General features: G+C 40.8%; 1 protein-coding gene across 1 annotated transcript; it reads left to right on the top strand.

Moving 5' to 3' along the window:
• Positions 1-504: 504 nt before the first annotated feature.
• Positions 505-5589, top strand: LOC129007393 (mammaglobin-B). The gene is made up of 3 exons (XM_054438220.1): positions 505-618; positions 2215-2402; positions 5372-5589. Exons 1-3 carry the CDS (start codon positions 564-566, stop codon positions 5414-5416), a joined length of 288 nt encoding a protein of 95 aa, XP_054294195.1. The 5' UTR covers positions 505-563; the 3' UTR covers positions 5417-5589.
• Positions 5590-18226: the final 12637 nt, after the last annotated feature.

The following is an 18226-nucleotide window of genomic DNA, read 5'->3' as shown; positions in this document are numbered from 1 at the left end:
AAGGTCTGCCTCCCAGAGGAAGATGCAGGTATTGCATGTAGCCCAAATACTTGATGATTCCAGGACCGGCAGATACACAAGTTATGAAACTGTTTGTACCTTGAAGAATAAGGAGAAGAAGAGGAAGAGACCAAGAGGAGTAGGAGAAAAAGAATAGAAAGAGGAAGAAGAAGAAGGGAAGGAGGACTATAAGAAAACTACAATAATAACAACATTGTTGAGACCACAAGATCACACCACTGGGTTTTGCTTTATATTTTGGAAAACACTGTCACATCCGTTTTACTAAAAGCCATGTATCATTATTGTAGTCCCCAAATTGTCAGGGATCCAAATATTACTGCCTTCTTGGATTCTACAAACAGAGCACAGGCTGGCTGTGTTTCCCTTGGTGTACACTATTGTGTCCTGGTCCCATGCCAGGTTGACGCATTGCCTCATTCCTGGGAGGGACTAAGGTGCCTCCCTGGGGAATAAATAGAGCAGGGCTGGGTACTCACCTCCACAGCAGCTTCCTTGATCCCTGCCACACACGACTGAACACAGACAGCAGCCACCTCGCCATGAAGCTGCTGATGGTCCTCATGCTGGCGGCCCTCCTCCTGCACTGCTATGCAGGTGAGTTCTGGGCAGAGAGGGCTGCTTCTGGGCTAGGAATTGTCACCTGGGCCCCTGTAGAAGAACTCCCAGCCCCTAATCCCCAGCACAGACGAGCCCCAGTGTGAAGGGCCTGGGTGTGATAGGCCTTAGGATCCCCATGAGTTCCTGACAATCAAGCAGGCAGTGTCCTCATCGGCTGTCCCCTGCATTGGAGCTGCACGCAGTGTATCATGGCACTCAGGGTCTCACCATGGTCATGGCGGCCACAGAAACCAGGATGAGTCTCAGGATTAAATATTGAAATGAACTATTTCAGTGGGGCAAGGGAGAGGTGGCATCTACACCTAGAAATCACGAAATAATCATGGGTCTCCTTGAATGTGGAACGAAATAGGAAACCTCCTGGGACAAAAGGCCCAGGCTGCAGAGTGTGACCCAGTGTCTCTCACCCTGTGTGGCTCACTCTGTGTTCTCAGAGTTGATCTGGGTCCTTCTGGGATGCCCTTACCCTCCCAGTTGCTTCAGGCTCAAGGCAGACCAGTGAGAACTCACACCCCCTGGAGTCTCCTTCCAGCACTGAAGATCTAGTGGGAGGAAAAAGCCCCGGCTGCTGGAATCAGCACTAATAGTTCCATAGGTAGCCTGCCGTGTGCAATTCACAAAGGTGGATTCCAAACCCTACCGTATTGGTGTCCAAGGTAGGTGCAGACGCGTAGAAGGGTGACAAGCTCACAGTCAACTAACTAGAAAATCACAAAGTCCAGAACACAACCATCTCACATGAAGCCATGTCCTGAGCTCGTTCCTCTCCCTTACAGTGGGGGGTGACCTCAGATCCCCTCATGAACAAGTTCTATTTCACATTCGTGTGTGTGTGTGTGTGTTTGAGACGGTCTTGCTCTGTCACCCAGGCTGGGACTGGGACTGGTGTGCAATGGCACAGTCTCAGCTTACTGCAACCTCTTCCTCCCAGGCTCAAGTAATGCTCCTGCTTCAGCCTCCTGAGTAGCTAGGACCACAGGTGGACATCACTACGCCTGGCTAATTTTTAAATTTTTTGTAGAGATGAGGTCTCCCTGTGTTGTCAAGGCTGGTCTTGAACTCCTGAGCTCAAGCAATTCACCTGCCTTGGCCTCCCTAAGTGCTGGGATTACAGGAGTGAGCCACCATGGCTGGCCACATGTTCCCTTTTATTGCAGTAGAGTCAACAGGACTAATGGACAATGTCCTAGACCCATTCATCTGAAATCCTTGGAAACCCTACCTGATGCTGGGCCTGATAACAGGGAAGCGTTGCATGACTTTGAACCAAGAAAGCCCAAGCAGTGTTTTCTATGTCCCCCCAGTCAGAGCACCTCATTTCTCGAGGGTCCTCTTCACCAAGGATACACAGGGTTGGCCTTCTCTGGGTTTGGGAGGTTGGAGAGAATTTGCAGAGCCTCAGTTTACACTCCCAGAATTGAGAACTCTGCATCCTGCACCAAAATCTTTCTGAATCTCAGTCTGTCCCTGGAGGTACGAAGATAGCCAGCTTCCCAATTCATCTGTAAAATGAATCACACCTCTAGTAATGGCTCATGTTCTTGTGTCTTTTTTTTTTTTTTTTTTTTTCAGATTCTGGCTGCAAACTCCTGGAAGACGTGGTTGAAAAGACCATGAATTCTGACATATCTATACCTGAATACAAAGAGCTTCTTCAAGAGTTCATAGACAGTGATGCCGCTGCAGAGGCTATGGGGAAATTCAAGCAGTGTTTCCTCAGCCAGTCACGTAGAACTCTGAAAAACTTTGGACTGATGATGGTAATTTGGGTTTCTTCTTATGTACCCTTTGAAAATCACTGATCAGAACCAGCGGGCTCTGAATTTGGCACCAAGAATGCCAAGCGACTGGTGAACCAACTTTCTTTATATATCAGTTCATTAAACTTTGTCTCCAGGCTGCTTTGCTACTTCACATTGAGAATCTTTAGGGAGTGATAAATGGAAAAGCAAAAAGGAGAAAAGAAAGCCTTAGAGATCACCCATCTACCTCTGACCTCACCAGTCCATTCTCACACAGACACAGACACACATAAGCACACAAGTATAGACACACACAGACACACAGGGACAGGCATCTGCATTTTTTTTTTTTTTTTTGAGACAGAGTTTCGTGCTGTCACTCAGGCTGAAGTGTAGTGGCATGAATCTCGGCTCACTGCAACCTCCACCTCCCGGGTTCAAGTGATTTGCCTGCCTCCACCTCTCGAGTAGTTGGGATTACAGGTGTGTGCCACCACGCCGGGCTAATTTTTGTATTTTAACTAGAGAAGAAGTTTCACCATGTTGGCCAGGCTGGTCTCAAACTCCTAACCTCAAGTGATCTGCCTCCCTTGGCCTCCCAAAGTTCTGGGATTATAGGTCTGAGCCTCTGCACCCAGCCAGAACATGCACATTTTTATCAAGAGAAAATATCTGATTCTCAAGAGGTCACACACTTGTAGGAGCAATCTACTAAGAAATTTCCTACTTTCACAAAAACAAATACTCAAAACATTGTTATTATTTTTTTTAATCTAGCTCAGAAAATAGAATTTGTGCAAATTCTGCATTTTCCAAAATAAAGAAAAAAATTTTTTTGAGATGGAGTTTCACTCTGTTGCCCAGGCTGGAGTGTAGTGGCATGATCTTCATTCACTGCAACCTCTGCCTCCTGGGATCAAGCAATTCTTGTGCCTCAGACTCTCAGGTAGCTGGGACTACAGGCATGTACCGTCATGCCCAGATAATTTTTGTATTTTTAGTAGAGATGGGATTTCACCATGTTGGCCAGGCTGCTCTTGAAGTCCTGACCTCAGGTGATCTGCCCGCCTTGGCCTCCCAAAGTGCTGGGATTACAGGTGTGAGCCACCGCTCCTGGCCTAAAATAAAGAATTTAAAATGCAAGTCCAAGCAACCAAGATTTGTTAGCATACATGACTGGAAATCATGCGCCACTTAATTAAGTGCCTCATGAAGCAGGAAGTGCAGATCATGGGTGTGAAACAGCACGAGTGCTAGAATTGTTTAAAACAAAAGTCAATGGTTATAACAATGAGTATTTCTGTCTGTTTATAAAGATGTGTTGGTTATGAGTTTTTGTTTTTCTTTTTTTGAGATGGAGTTTAGCTCTTGTTGCTCAAGCTGGAGTGCAATGGCACGATCTCGGCTCACTGCAACCTCCGCCTCCTGAGTTCAAGTGATTCTCCTGCCTCAGCCTTCAGAGTAGCTGGGATTACTGGAACATGCCACCACACCTGGCTAATTTTTGTATTTTAAGTAGAGATGGGGTTTCACCATGTTGGCCAGGCTGGTCTCAAACTCCTGACCTCAGGTGATCTGCCCGCTTCAGCCTCCCAAAGTGCTGGGATTACGTTTTTTTTTTTAAGAATTTATTTAATACCCCAAAATTTTATTTAAAACATTCCATAATAGAAAATGTAAAGATATATCAAATGCTCAAGGATAAAAGTAAATATTAACTGCAATTTGGGATGGTTGAATCATTTTTTTCTTTAAAAACTCAGATTAGCCAGGTGCATCCCTCATATCTGTAATCCCAGCACTTTGGGAGGCCAAGGCAGGCAGATCACTTGAGGTCAAGAGTTCAAGACCAGCCTGGCCAACATGCTGAAACCCTGTCTCTACTAAAAATACAAAAATTAGCTAGGCATGGTGGCGTGCACCTGTAATTCCAGCTGCTTGGGTGGCTGAGGCAGAAGAATTTCTTGAAGCCAGGAGGCAGAGATGGCAGTGAGCCAAGATAGTGCCACTGCACTCCTGCCTGGGCAATAGAGTGAGACTCCATCTCAAAAACAAACAAACAAACAAACAAACAAAAATCCTACACAAACCAAAAAAACCCCTCAGATTAATCATTCATACTGTAAAACTCCAATGTTTCTTGTTTCCATTTTTTTGTTTTTGTTTTTGTTTTTGTTTTTGAGACAGAGTCTTGCTCTTTTGCCCAGGCTGGAGTGCAGTGGTACAATCACAGCTCACTGCAGCCTCCATTTCCTGGGCTCAAGTGATCCTCCCACTTCAGCCTCCTGAGTAACTGGGACTACAGGTGCACACTAGCACACCTGGCATATACATACATATATATATATATATATATATATATATATTTTTTTTTTTTTTGGTAGAGATCGCATTTTGTCATATTGTCCAGGCTGGTTTAAACTCCTGGGGTCAAGCAATCTGCCCACTTTGGCTTCCCAAAGTGCTGGGATTACAGGCATGAGTCATCCCACCCAGCCCAGCTCCAATATTTCATAGGCCTCAAAGGTAATGGTGAAGAGTCTCAGACTGTTACAACATTTCCACATTTTATGCCTGTGCAGCAACTCAAAACCATCACATTCTTGTATCTGAGCTGAGATTTTTAAATAATTCTGTGTTGTAAAATGGTATCAGAAACAGTCCAAATGATCAGGTCTTCAACAAATAGTATATGCAGCATATTTATTGGATAAGTTATTTCAAGGAATAGAATTTTTGGAGAAAAAAAGTATTACGTGGATCCCTGGTAGGGAAGAGGTCCTACAACCCTGGCCCCTTTTTGGCATTATGAAGTGTCTCCTAGATGACAGAATAAGTAGAGAGGGGATGCTGGCTTTGCTTCCACTGTAAATTTTCCTGGGAGTTAGCTGTTTGTGGACAAATGCAAGAAAACAAGAAGACAAGTTTTAATATTTGACTTAGTAAGTGAAATTTGCAAACCTAAGTGGCCTGCTTTTGTTTTCCAGCATACAATGTACGACAGCATTTGGTGTAATATTAAGAGTAATTAACTTTACCCAAGGCGTTTGGCTCAGAGGACTACAGACTATGGCCAGAACTCATCTGTTGATTGCTAGAAACCACTTTTCTTTCTTGTGTTGTCTTTTTATGTGGAAATTGCTAGACAACCGTTGAAACCTCAAATTCATTTCCATTTCAATAAACTAACTGCAAATCACTAAAATTCCTTCTTGTTCTTCTATAAAAAAAGAGGCTTTCCAGGCTGCACAGCCAGGCTGTAGGTTGCAGACAGAGACAAGCCTCAAAGGAGTTGAGGGAGGGTCCGAGGTTTCTGGGAAACACTTTGTTTCGCATCATCTCGAGCCCAAGAGTTGGACTTCTCTCTCTCTGAAGAACAAAGTATTAGCTCTTGTTGCTTAGCTAATTTTTCTCTGAAGAGTGTTTCACTCTCCACATCCCACTACCTCCCAAAGCCACTTTCTCTGGGGACCTCACGCTCTTGGAGTCATGCTCAAAAGCCCTGATTTTACCCCAGTTCCACCCATGCTGAGCTCTGCTGGCTATGCCAGGCTCCTCTGGGTTGTCTTTGGGCCTCCCCCAGGTGTGCAGGGCCAAGACCGCAGCCAGCCAGGGAGGGGAAGCCTGCAAAGCAAGGTGGATCCTGTCTGGATTTTAAATTTTGAGTTTTATTTGTCATTCATGGATGTTGGCATTAATTTTGAACTTTTAAAGTATTGCATGAAAATATTACTTACCCCGATGACTGAGTTTGCTAGCATAGCAACACCTTAAATTGTGCAACTTTTCTCGGTCCAGTCTCTGCCAGTGGGTTCATCCTCCCTGCCCCACAGTGAGCTGCAAAGGCAGTGAGGGTTGAGGGGAGTGAATGTGCTATGCAGGGACCCAGCACAGAAGGGGATGTTTAAATGGAACCGGGGTCTCCATCGTGTCCTGTGCCCAGCACTCTTGTCACTAGGGGTAGGTTATTGCCTGTTCCTTTTCCTTCTGGGGCTATCCCCTCACCCAGGAAGACCCTGTCTATGTGTCTGGACAACTCAACTTCACCAGAGCAGACTCTTCCATCAGGCAAGGCAGGGGCAGGGATCCGGGCCCACAATATACATAGGGGTGTATGAAAATGTTATAATTTAAAGAATAATTTCCTGAAGTGATTGTAGTATTAATGAACATACACCAATGAATCTAGCCTGGATTCTATACTTCATCTTACCAATACAGTTGTAAAGTATGTTTAAAATGTTCTTATGAAGAAGTGGCCTATGAAGGCAATATAATACCTGTGACCTACAAAAGCCATGCAACAGATGATAAAATATTGCTGCTTTATTTGGACTCAGAGACCTATCCTCAAACCCTCAATCTTCTGGCCAAAGTTTAGGTCAAATAAGGATGTGATGTGTCAACTTTTAATTCAATATGTAAATGACAAAAATCTAGTTTCTCAAGAAGAGCTGGACTATATTCTTTTTTAGAGACAGAGACCTATTCTCCTTTTTCCCTTAAAGACAATTAGGAAAAAACTCAATCAAAAACCCCAAAATAAAGAGTCAGAAAAGCCAGTTCTCATGCGTAAAGACTCCAGCACATGGGATCCCCTAGTCCATCTTCCCCTGCTGAATGCTGTTAACCCTTCCTCTCAGACAGCCCCTCTGTCCCAGATCCTGCCCCAGATCCCTCCCTCGCTCACATTATTCCTCTTCCTTACAATCCAGATTCCTGGGAATCATCATCCCATGAGCCTATTTCTTTTCACCCCATGTATCCTTCCCTAAAAAGACTCCAGCATTAGATAAAACAATATAAAAAAGATATTCAAAATTTCCCATTTCCCTCCACACCTAAGGAGTCAGCCTCTACTCTCTTCCCCTTAAAAGAGGTGCCACAAGGAGATGGAACTATTGACTTTGTAAATACTCCCTTAACCAGTTCAGAGGTCCAAAGTTTGAAGAAGAAACTTAAGCCGTTGTTAGATGACCCTTATGGAGTGACAGATCAGGTTGATCAGTTTTTGAGATCTCAGTTACACACTTGGGTCGAGTTAATGTCCATCCTAGACATCCTCTTTTCAGGGAAGGAAAAAAACATGATCCATAGGGCTGCTATGGCAATTTGAAAATGTAAATACCCTCCCAGTCAAACATTCCTAATGCAGATCAAAAGTTTTCCACCCAAGACCCCCGGTGTAGGGAAAAGAAAGAGATCAGACTGTTACTGTGTCTACGTAGAAAGGGAAGACATAAGAAACTCCATCTTGACCTGTACCCTGAACAACTGTTTTGCCCTGAGATACTGTTAATCTGTAACTTTGCCCCAACCTTCAGCTCACAAAAACATGTGTTGTATGGAATCAAAGTTTAAGGGATCTAAGGCTGTGCAGGATGTGCCTTGTTAACAAAATGTTTACAGGCAGTATGCTTTGTAAAAGTCATCACCATTCTCCAGTCTCGATAAACCAGGGGCACAATGTGCTGTGGAAAACCACAGGGACCTCTGCCCTGGATAGCCGGGTATTGTCCAAGGTTTCTCCCCATGTGATAGTCTGAAATATGGCCTCATGGGATGGGAAAGACCTGACTGTCCCCCAGCCCAACACCCATGAAGGGTCTGTGCTGAGGAGGATTAGTAAAAGAGGAAATCCTCTTGCAGTTGAGATAGAAGGCCAATGTCTCCTGCCTGCCCCTGGAACTGAATGTCTTGGTATAAAACCCAATTGTACATTTGTTCAATTCTGAGATAGGAGAAAAAGAGAAAAACTGCCCTGTGGCGGGAGGTGAGACATGATGGCAGCAATGCTGCTTTATTATTCTTTACTCCACTGAGATGTTTGGGTGGAGAGAAACATAAATCTGGCCTCCGTGCACATTCAGGCATAAGTACCTTCCCTTGAACTTATTTTTGACACAGATTCCTTTGCTCACATGTTTTCTTGCTGACCTTCTCCCCACTATACCCTGCTCTCCTACCATATTCTTCTTGCTGAGATAGTGAAAATGGTAATCAATAAATAATGAGGGAACTCAGAGAACGGTGCTGGTGCAGGTCCTCCGTATGCTGAGTGCCAGTCCCCTGGGCCCACTGTTCTTTCTCTATACTTTGTCTCTCTGTCTTATTTCTTTTCTCAGTCTCTCATCCCACCTATGAGAAATACCCACAGATGTGGAGGGGTTGGCCCCCTTCACCCCGGTAAGACAATAATAGCACAGCTCACAGGGAAAATACACAAGACCTAAGAAAAATGATAGTAAAGAAAATTAGAGAAACAGTACCCCAAACCCAAAACCTGTCTAAAATACTTGATATACAACAAGAAAAAGATGAAGGGCCTATGAAATTTCTAGACAGACTAAAGGATCAAATGAGACAATATACAGGCCTAAATTTAAAAGATCCCCTCAGACAGGGAATGTTAAATCTCCACTTTGTCACTAAAAGTTGGCCAGATATTTCAGAAAGTTACAAAAATTAGAAAATTGGGAGAACCGACCTCTAAATGAACTTCTCAGAAAAGCTCAAAAAGTGTATGTGAGAAGAGACAAAGAAAAACAAAAACAAAAGACAAAACTTATGGTATCCACTTTCCAACAGGTGGCTCCAAACCCACATGCTTCTAAAGAAAGCTTCCATGGGGCCAAAAACTATAAAAGGTTCAGATCCCCAATTAAAGGACCCAAGCCTCTGCCTAGAGGACCCAGGCCCTCTTCTACCAGACCCTCAAAAAATATGGGGGGACAAAGTGACAAAATCCCAAAACTGAGAGAAAAAAAGACAGGATAGGTGCTACAAACCTGAAAGGACAGGCCACTTCAAGAGAGAATGTCCCAAACTAAAAAAAGAGAAAAAAACCCTTCCACTCATGACTTTTGAGGAAGAATAAGGGGGGTCAGGGACTCTGTTTCTTTTACCTCAAGTCCCACCAAGAGACCTTGATAAATTTAGAGGTGAGACCCAAACATGAGCTTATCACCTTTTTAGTCAATTCAGGGGTGACTCGCTCCTCTGTTTGTTTCCCTCCATCCAACCTTGCCTACTCTTCAGAAGAACTTTTAGTCTCTGGAGTAAAAAGAAAAGGATTTAAAACAAAAATCTTAGAAAGTACAAAAGTTAAATACCAAGATTCATTGACTAACATCCAATATTTTTTAATCCCTGAAACAGAAACTAATCTATTAAAAACAGACTTAATGCTAAAATTAGGTATATGTCTACAAGTTAGCCTTAAAAGAGTCCTTACTTCATTAAACCTACCCATCGCTGCAGATAAAAAATGTATTAACCCCTATGTCTGGTCAAGGAAAGAAAACCGAGAGAAACTCAAAATCCCTCCAATCCACATCAAACTAAAGACCCCCAGGAAAGTAGTAAAAAAAAATACCCCATTCCCCTAGAGGATAGAATAGGGTTAAAGACCATAATTGAACATCTTATCCAGGTTGGGCTTCTTGAACCCTGTATGTCCCCTTATAACACTCCAATATTGCCAAGAAATCAGATGGGTCATACCGACTGGTACAAGATCTTAGGGCTATCAATCAAATAGTCCAAACTACCCATCCTGTTGTCCCCAACCCATATACCATTCTCAACAAAATTCCATATAATCATCAGTGGTTTACAATAATAGATTTAAAAGATGCCTTCTGGACATGCCCCTCGGCTGAAGACAGTCGAGACATATTTACTTTCGAGTGAGAGGATCCCCATTCAGAACAAAAACAACAGTATCGGTGGGCAGTTTTGTCTCAAGGGTTTACAGATTCCCCAAACATTTTCGGTCAAATTTTAGAACAGGTGTTGAAAAAAGTGGTTGTCCCAAAGCAAATATGCCTACTCCAGTACATGGACAATATTCTTCATATCTGGTGAGAATATACAGAAAATAGCCAGCTTCTCTACACATATTCTTGACCATCTGGAGTTCAAGGGGTTATGGGTTTCAAAGGGAAAGCTTCATTATGTAGAGCCCAAAGTTAAATATTTAGGCCACTTAATAAGTACAGGTAAACAAAGATTAGGGCCTGAATGAGTTAAAGGCATCATGTCCTTATCCTCACCTCAAACTAACAGGAACTCAGCAATTTTTTAGGGTTAGTTGGATACTGCGGCTTATGGATTGACTCACTAAACAGTAAACTTCTATAACCAAAAATTGTCCAGAAGAAAACTTGATCATCTCCTGTGGACGTCTGAGAAAGTCAATCAGGTTAAAGAGCTAAAAGAAAGGCTCATAACTGCCCCTGCTCTAGCCTTACCTTCCCTAGAAAAACCATTCCACCTTTTTATTAATGTAAATAATGGAGTAACTTTGGGGGTGCTTACCTAAAAACACGGTGGCTGCCAGCAGCCTGTAGCCTTCCTATCAAAAGTTTTAGACCCAGTTACCTGTAGATGGCCTCAATACATTCAATCTGTTACAACTACAACAATATTAGTTAAAGATAGTAGAAAATTAACTTTTAGAAAAAAATTGACTGTAAACGCACCCCACCAAGTTAAAACAATTTTAAATCAAAAAGCAGGAAGGTGACTCGCTGACTGCAGAATCTTAAAATATGTGGCAATTTTACTAAAAAAAGGATGATTTAACCTTGACTACTGATAATTCACTGAATCCAGCAGGTTTCTTGGCAAAAACCCAAATCTAAAAAGAGATCACTTACGTCTAGATTTAATTGACTACCAAACAAAGGTCAGGCCAGATCTAGAAAAAACTCCTGTCACAACAGGGCAACACTTATTTATAAATTGTTCCTCTCAATTAATTAAAGGAGAAAGACATAATAGATATTCAGTAATTGATGGAAAATCTCTTGAAGAACTAGTCAGAGAAGTTGCCCAACAGTTGGTCTACTCAAGCTTATGAATTATTTACACTCAGCCAGACTTTAAAATGTTTACAAAACAAGGAAGGGACTATTTATACTGATTCTAAGTACACCTGGAGTAGCACATACATTTACAAAAATTTGAGCTGAGTGAGTTCCTATTAATAGTAAAGGCCAAAATCTTGCCCACAAAGTGCTAATTGTCCATGTTTTAAACAATCTCCAGTTGCCAAAAGAAATAACCATTGTACATGTCCCCGGACACCAGAATGACTTTTCCTTTACAAGTCAGGAAAATAACCTTACAGATAAAGTAGCCAAACAGACTGCTGTCTCACCTAAAACACCTTTCACTTAACTCCTTGTCTTTCTCCACCTGTTACAACCCCTATCTTCTCTGCTGCAGGAGAGGAAAAATTAATAAAAATAGGAGCCAAAGGAAATTCAAAAAGAAAATGGGTGTTACCACATCAAAGAGAAATACTATCCAAACCCCTCATGAAAAATATCTTGTCTCACCTACATCAAGAGACTCATTGGAGACCCTAAGCCATGTGTAATACAGTTCTCAGGTTTTTTAAGTGTATAAGAATTTATACCCTAGCCAAACAGGTTGCAGACAGTTGCTTAATATGTAAAAAAAAACCTCAACAAACAAGTTATAAAAAAAGTCACGCTGGTGGGGAGAGATCCAGGACTAAGACCATTCCAAGGTGTTCAAATTGACTATACTGAAATGCCCCCAATTGGTCACCTAAAGTACTTATTAGTAATAGTAGATCATCTCATTCACTGAGTCAAAGCTATTTCCTTTTCAAATACAATGGCCAATAATGTAGTTAAATCATTATTTTAAAATATAATGCCTAGGTTCAGATTAATAAAAAACATTGACTCAGAAAATAAAACCCATTTCATAGCACATATCATTAAAAAGCTATCCCAAGCCCTAGACATTAAATGAAAACATCATACTCCTTGATGCCTACCTTCATCAGAGAGGGTAAAAAGGATGAATCAGGCCTTAAAAAACCACTTAACCAAATTGGTTCTAGAGACTCGCTGGCCATGGACAAAATGTCTTCCTATTGCCTTGTTAAAAATCTGAACTGCTCCTTGAAAAGATATTGCCCTTCTTCTTTATGAAATGTTCTACGGATTGCCTTATTTACACTTCACTACTGACATTCCTACATTCAAAACAAAAGACCAATTCCCCAAGAATTATATATTTGGTCTCTTCTCAACTCTTTCTTTTCTTAAAACCAAAAGTCTCCTAACACAGACGCCACCCCTGGAGTTCCCAGTACATCAACGTCAGGTTGGGGATCATGTCCTCATCAGAAACTTAAAAAAAGAAAAACTTGAGCCGGCCTGGGAAGGACCTTACCTGGTGCTTCTAACTACTGAAACCACAGTCTGAACAACAGCCAAAAGATAGACCCATCACACCCAAGTCAAGAAAACACCACCACCTCCAGAGTCATGAGCCATTATCCCAGGAGAGAACTCCCCCAAACTAAAGCAAAGTTTAACTCTGTTCCACTTATTCTATTAATCTTTCTTCTTTTCCCATTCTATTACTGACCACCTTGTTACCAATGTAACTAAATCAAACTCACCTCAAGTTATTATGTGTGATACTTGTTTAGTCATACCCTGTAGAGATCTCCAAAGTCAAAGGCAACTCTCAGCCTCAGAAAAGTATCTATGCCCCTTTAAAATAAGAGGATCCCCCTACCAAGACTCTTGCTCCTTAACAAATATAGAAAAACAGGTCTGCCATAGCTGAAATGATGTTCTGTGGACAACCAAATATCAAGAATAGGTCTCATTGACACCACCTCTACCAACCCTAGATCTACTTTGAGTCACTTTTATGACATAAAAGCCAACTTAGCTGGCACAGACTTCATAGGGTCTTTGAAAATGCATTTTATTAATCCCTCATCCTCTTCACCCCCTTCCTTCTCTTCTCCTTCTAAGCCTTCTTCTAATCAGACTGCCATCTCTTCTACACCCAATAATACTAAAGTATTATACATTATATTACTATATATGTAACATATAATAATAAACAATTATAAATAATATATACTAATAAACAATGATAATACTAAAGTATTATATATTATATTACAATATAAGACATTGTAAAAGCATATGATCTAGGATGAACCTTAACAATGAAAAGAGAATATCAAGCTATAAATGCCTGGTTGAAATGGATCAAATATTCCGTCTGCATGTTAAACAAAAGCAATTTTTATTCTTGTGCACATGGCCGGCCAGAGGCCCAGATTGTCCCCTTTCCACTCGGATGGTCTCCCAGTCGACCAGACATGGGCTACATGGTAGGTCTCTTCTAGAATTCTATGACTTGAGATAATAAATCATGCCAAGCTCTCTCTCTGCTATATCCCAAAGTCCAACTCCCTGTGGGTCAGCCCTCAAGGGCCATCCAACTTCCATCTCCCAATGTCAATTTCACCTCGTGTCTCTCATGACAAAGGGAAAACTTGGCATTCCTTAAAAGCCTAGTGGGATACAGTGAGCTTAAGCCCTTCCAGGAGCTTACCCATCAGTCTGCCCTCAGCCATCCTTGAGTGGATGTATGGTGGTATTGTGATGGACCCTTACTAGACACTCTGCCAAGTAACTAGAGTGACTCTCATGCTCTTGTCCAATTGGCTATCCCTTTCACCCTGACATTTCATCAACCAGGGAAAGAACAATCACAACACTGTAAAATAAGAGAAGCATCTTATGGATCTTTGGACTCTGAAGTTTATTTAGATGCAACTGGAGTCCCAGAGGGAGTACCTGATAAATTCAAATCCCGAGACCAAATAACTACAGGATTTAAATCATTATTTCCACAGGTAACTATTAATAAAAATGTAGACTAGATAAGTTACGTCTATTATAACCAACAGCAATTTATTAATTACATTAGAGATACTGTCAAAAAAAATAGCCAAGCAATTAGGGCCTACTAGCGAAATGACTTGAGAAAACAAAATGACCCTAGACATGATGTTAGCTGAAAAGTGTGGAGTTTGGGTTTTGATTAAAACTCAGTGTTATATCTTCATCCCAAACAATACTGCCCCGATGAAAACATAACAAAGGCCTTACAAGGACTTATTGCTTTATCCAATAAACTACCTAAAAATCCCAGAGTCAATAGCCCTTTCTCAGAATGTGAAAAGTTAAAAGTTCCTCTTCAAAGTTTCCCTTTTTGTTAATAATAAATAATAATTGTTAGAAATAACAGTTTCTTTTAAAAACTAACTTTCTTCAAGCTTCCTTGCTTTTTGCTAATAACTCTTTGTTAAGCCCTATGTAGCTGTTAAATATAGTAAGGGAATAAGTACACTTTACTTTAACCAAGTCCTTGTACTTTAAGCAAGTTATTTGTTCTGGCCTGTAGCCCGCTTAGACATGTCCCAACATGCTCAGGCATTTCCTGGCTTACAGCCTACATCCCTTCCTTATTTGGAAATGTTATTATTCTCCTAGTTTCCCATAAACAACCTCCTTCCTTTCTTTGTTCTCCATCTCACATTTACCTATTTAGGAAAGTTTTAAGTTTTTAGCCAATCAGGATCAGTCTACATTGTGTGGTCCAGCTCCAGCCAATGGAGATAGGACACAGCAGTAAGGAACCACTGTCAGGGATAAAAACCTCTGCTTTTCTTCATTCAGGGTGCTCTCATGACAATCAGGCTTCTGAGAAGCACCCTTTCTGCAGAAAGTAAAATTGCCTTGCTGGGAAAATTCATATTCAAGTGCTATTTCCTTTGTGGCACTGAAAATTGATTTCTAACAAGAATGACTAGAAAGATGGTTCCATAAATAAAAAGGAATCATGGCCTCAATTCTCACTTCTCTTACAGTCATAATAAGTGTACTCATTCTTGTTGGGTGTTGTGTCATACCATACATCTGTGAACTAGTACAAAGACTTATAAAAACAACACTTACTAAAACCTCCCTTTGTTCTCCTCCACCTTATTCAGAGAAGCTTTTCCTTTTAAAAGATCAAGTTAAACAACAAAGCCAAGATGTGTTTAAAAAGTTTAAAGAGGAAGGACTGTAAAAAATTAAAAGGGGGGAATTGTAAGATACAATAAAATATCTCCTCAAAGGTTCAGCCTGTTAACTTTCTTGTTCTTTATTCTCAAACAACTTTCTTGTTCTCCATGCCTCCTTGCCCCTAGTTACTGTAAACAACCTTCCCATCAGTGCTAATCAATACATCACATCTGTTTCCTTGGTTACTCACTCTACACCCATTCCTCCTGCCAAAACCACACATCCCACCACTGTAACTCACCTTCCCCTGCCCCTTCCTTATTTGAGAAAAATATTCACAAGCAGCCAATCGGGTCAGCTTAAATTGTACGGTTGGACCCCAGCCCATGGGAGAGTGACACAGAGGTAGGGACCACATGTTAAAAATAAAAACCTCTTCCCTCCTTTTTTCAGTGGGCTCATGTGATTGTAATTGACACAGACAGCACCCTTCTACAGAAGTAAATTGCCTTGCTGAAAAAACTTTTGCCTGAGTACTAGTTTCACTTTGTGACACTGAGCATTTACTTCCAGCAGTACTGTCTGGCCCCAGCGCTTCTTGGAGTCTTGGGACATTTAGCCTTTAAAAATCAAACTACCATGGAGACTGTGTTACCTGAAATTTTGGTTCACAGCCTTGTTTGGATTATCTATTGGGGCAAAGTAAAACTGGCAAGCTTGTATTGCTATCTCATGGCTAAGGTTCCAAGCTACTGAATCTTCATTTATGTGTGTGTATACATGTCCAGATGTGTTTATTTGTATGTACCCTTATTGTTATATGTTGTGTCTACCAATTGGCTTGTAAGTTAAAGGGTGTCATAAATTAAGTAAATAAGTCTAAGTAATTTTCAAGCTCACATGACCTAAGTATGACTTTACTAAACAAGCTAGCTTTAAAATTATTGGTGGAATAAAAATAGAAATGTCTTCAGGGTTGTCAGCATATATTCCGTCTAAATTTTATGTTTGTCTTTGCTAGATACTTTAAAATGTCAATGTTAATTCAAGCTAGGAGCTGCTTGGGGACAGCCTGCCTCCTATTCTATTCAAAGTATCACTGAGATAAATGCACATCCGATTGCTTCCTTTGGAAAGGCTAATCAGAAACTCAAAAGAATGCAACCATTTATCTCACACCTGTGATCTGAAAGGCCCCAATCCCCTTCTCTGCCTCAAGCTGTCCTGCCTTTCTGGACCAAACCAATGTTTATTTTATATATGTTGATTGATATCTCCTGTCTCTCTTGTTAAAAGTAAAATTTAAGTACAATGATTGAGAAACATTTTTTAGGTAAACCTTTTGTGTAAATTAAAATCTTAAAGTTATTTTTGATGCTCATTTAATATCTGGGTCATTTCCAATTAGGAAAGGGTTGTGATTGGGAAAATATGTTTCTAAAGTTGTGGAATTCTTCTTATCTATAAATGCCCATATCTGATAGTTCAGGATTTCTTGCTTTTTAGGGTTTCACTAAAGTTTTAGGTTACTAAGGATAAACATTTTAGTTAACATGTAATTGTGTATACAAAATGTGCCCAGAAAGGGTTATGTTATTAGTGGAAAAAAGAGTAATTTTGTGCAATTCAGAAATTATCTAAAAGTTAGTTCAAATTACAGACTGAAAAGGTTATTTAGGAAACAATGTAGTGAGAAATCATTAAGTAGGGGAGAAAGATGTGAAAAAAGTTTAAATAATAAAATATTCTTCAAATCCTGATAGGGAATTGGAGACATTTTGCTAATTAACATTTTCATAAGTAAAGCTCTTAGTCTTAATTAAAGTAAAATAAGAAGTATTGCAAAAATGCATCAGCATTTGCAAATCAGAATTTGGCAATTCTCTTTTTAGTATAGTTAAACATGAAGCTGGACTTAGTGTGGAGCCAAATTTCACATACATGCTTGCATTGCTTCACACTATGTCTACTGTTTTGCATGGATAGTGTTGGAGTACCTATTGGCCATGTGCTAAAAGTGGATTTCTTGATTGCTCAGAATGTATGATAATATTGGTGAACTTAAGATATTGAATTGTATATCAGAAATAAAATATTCAAGGCTGGGCATGGTGGCTCACACCTGTAATCCCAGCACTTTGGGAGGCTGAGGTGGGTGGATCACGAGGTCAGGAGTTCAAGATCAGGCTGGCCAACATAGTGAAACCCTGTCTCTACTAAAAATACAAAAAATTAGCCAGGTGTGGTGGTGGGTGCCTGTAATCCCAGCTACGGGGGAGGCTGAGGCAGAAGAATCACTTGAACCTGGGAGGTGGAGGTGGAGGCTGCAGTGAGCCAAGATTGTGCCATTGCACTCCAGCCTGGGTGACAGTGTGAGACCCTGACTCAAAAAAAAAAAAAAAAAAGAAGAAGAAAGAAAGAAAGAAAATATTCATTATGTTGGTTTTTTGGAGGCCCTAGGTGACACTGTAGCCTCTAGGGTAAATTAAGTAGGAAAATTTAGGGTTGGTTTCCTGTTTATTTGTTTTTGCTTCTATTTTCATTCATTTGCTTTTTATTTTTCTCTGGTTTTGCTTGTGTACGCATGTATATAAAACCATGATGCTTTTTAGTTTCCAGTGGAAGGCTTTTATTTGGCTCTATCAATAGTTATTTTGTTTCCTATGCATTTCTAGCAAGCCATCATTCATTCCATTTATCTGGAATTCCTAAGCAACCTTTTTTGGGGTGCAGGAATTACTGGAGCACACCAGCTTTTTATCCTTAAACTAACTTTTTGGATTTTAGGCTTCCTGATACTTTAAATGTGTTGAGTATACACTTACAAATAGAATTTAAGTCATATTTCTCTCTCTGCCTAGTTTCTCCAAAATTTGTAAACTGTCTATGAATATTTTTAATTCACGGCAATGTTTTTGTTTGCATACAGTCAAGCAGGGCTGCCAGGGACGCTCAGGGAGAGAGAACCCAGACACCTGG

This window comes from Pongo pygmaeus, chromosome 9 (assembly GCF_028885625.2).
Source record: "Pongo pygmaeus isolate AG05252 chromosome 9, NHGRI_mPonPyg2-v2.0_pri, whole genome shotgun sequence".
NCBI classification, from domain to species: Eukaryota; Metazoa; Chordata; class Mammalia; order Primates; family Hominidae; genus Pongo; species Pongo pygmaeus.
Note: the sequence above shows the minus strand (reverse complement) of the source record. Positions and strands in the feature narration are given on the sequence as shown.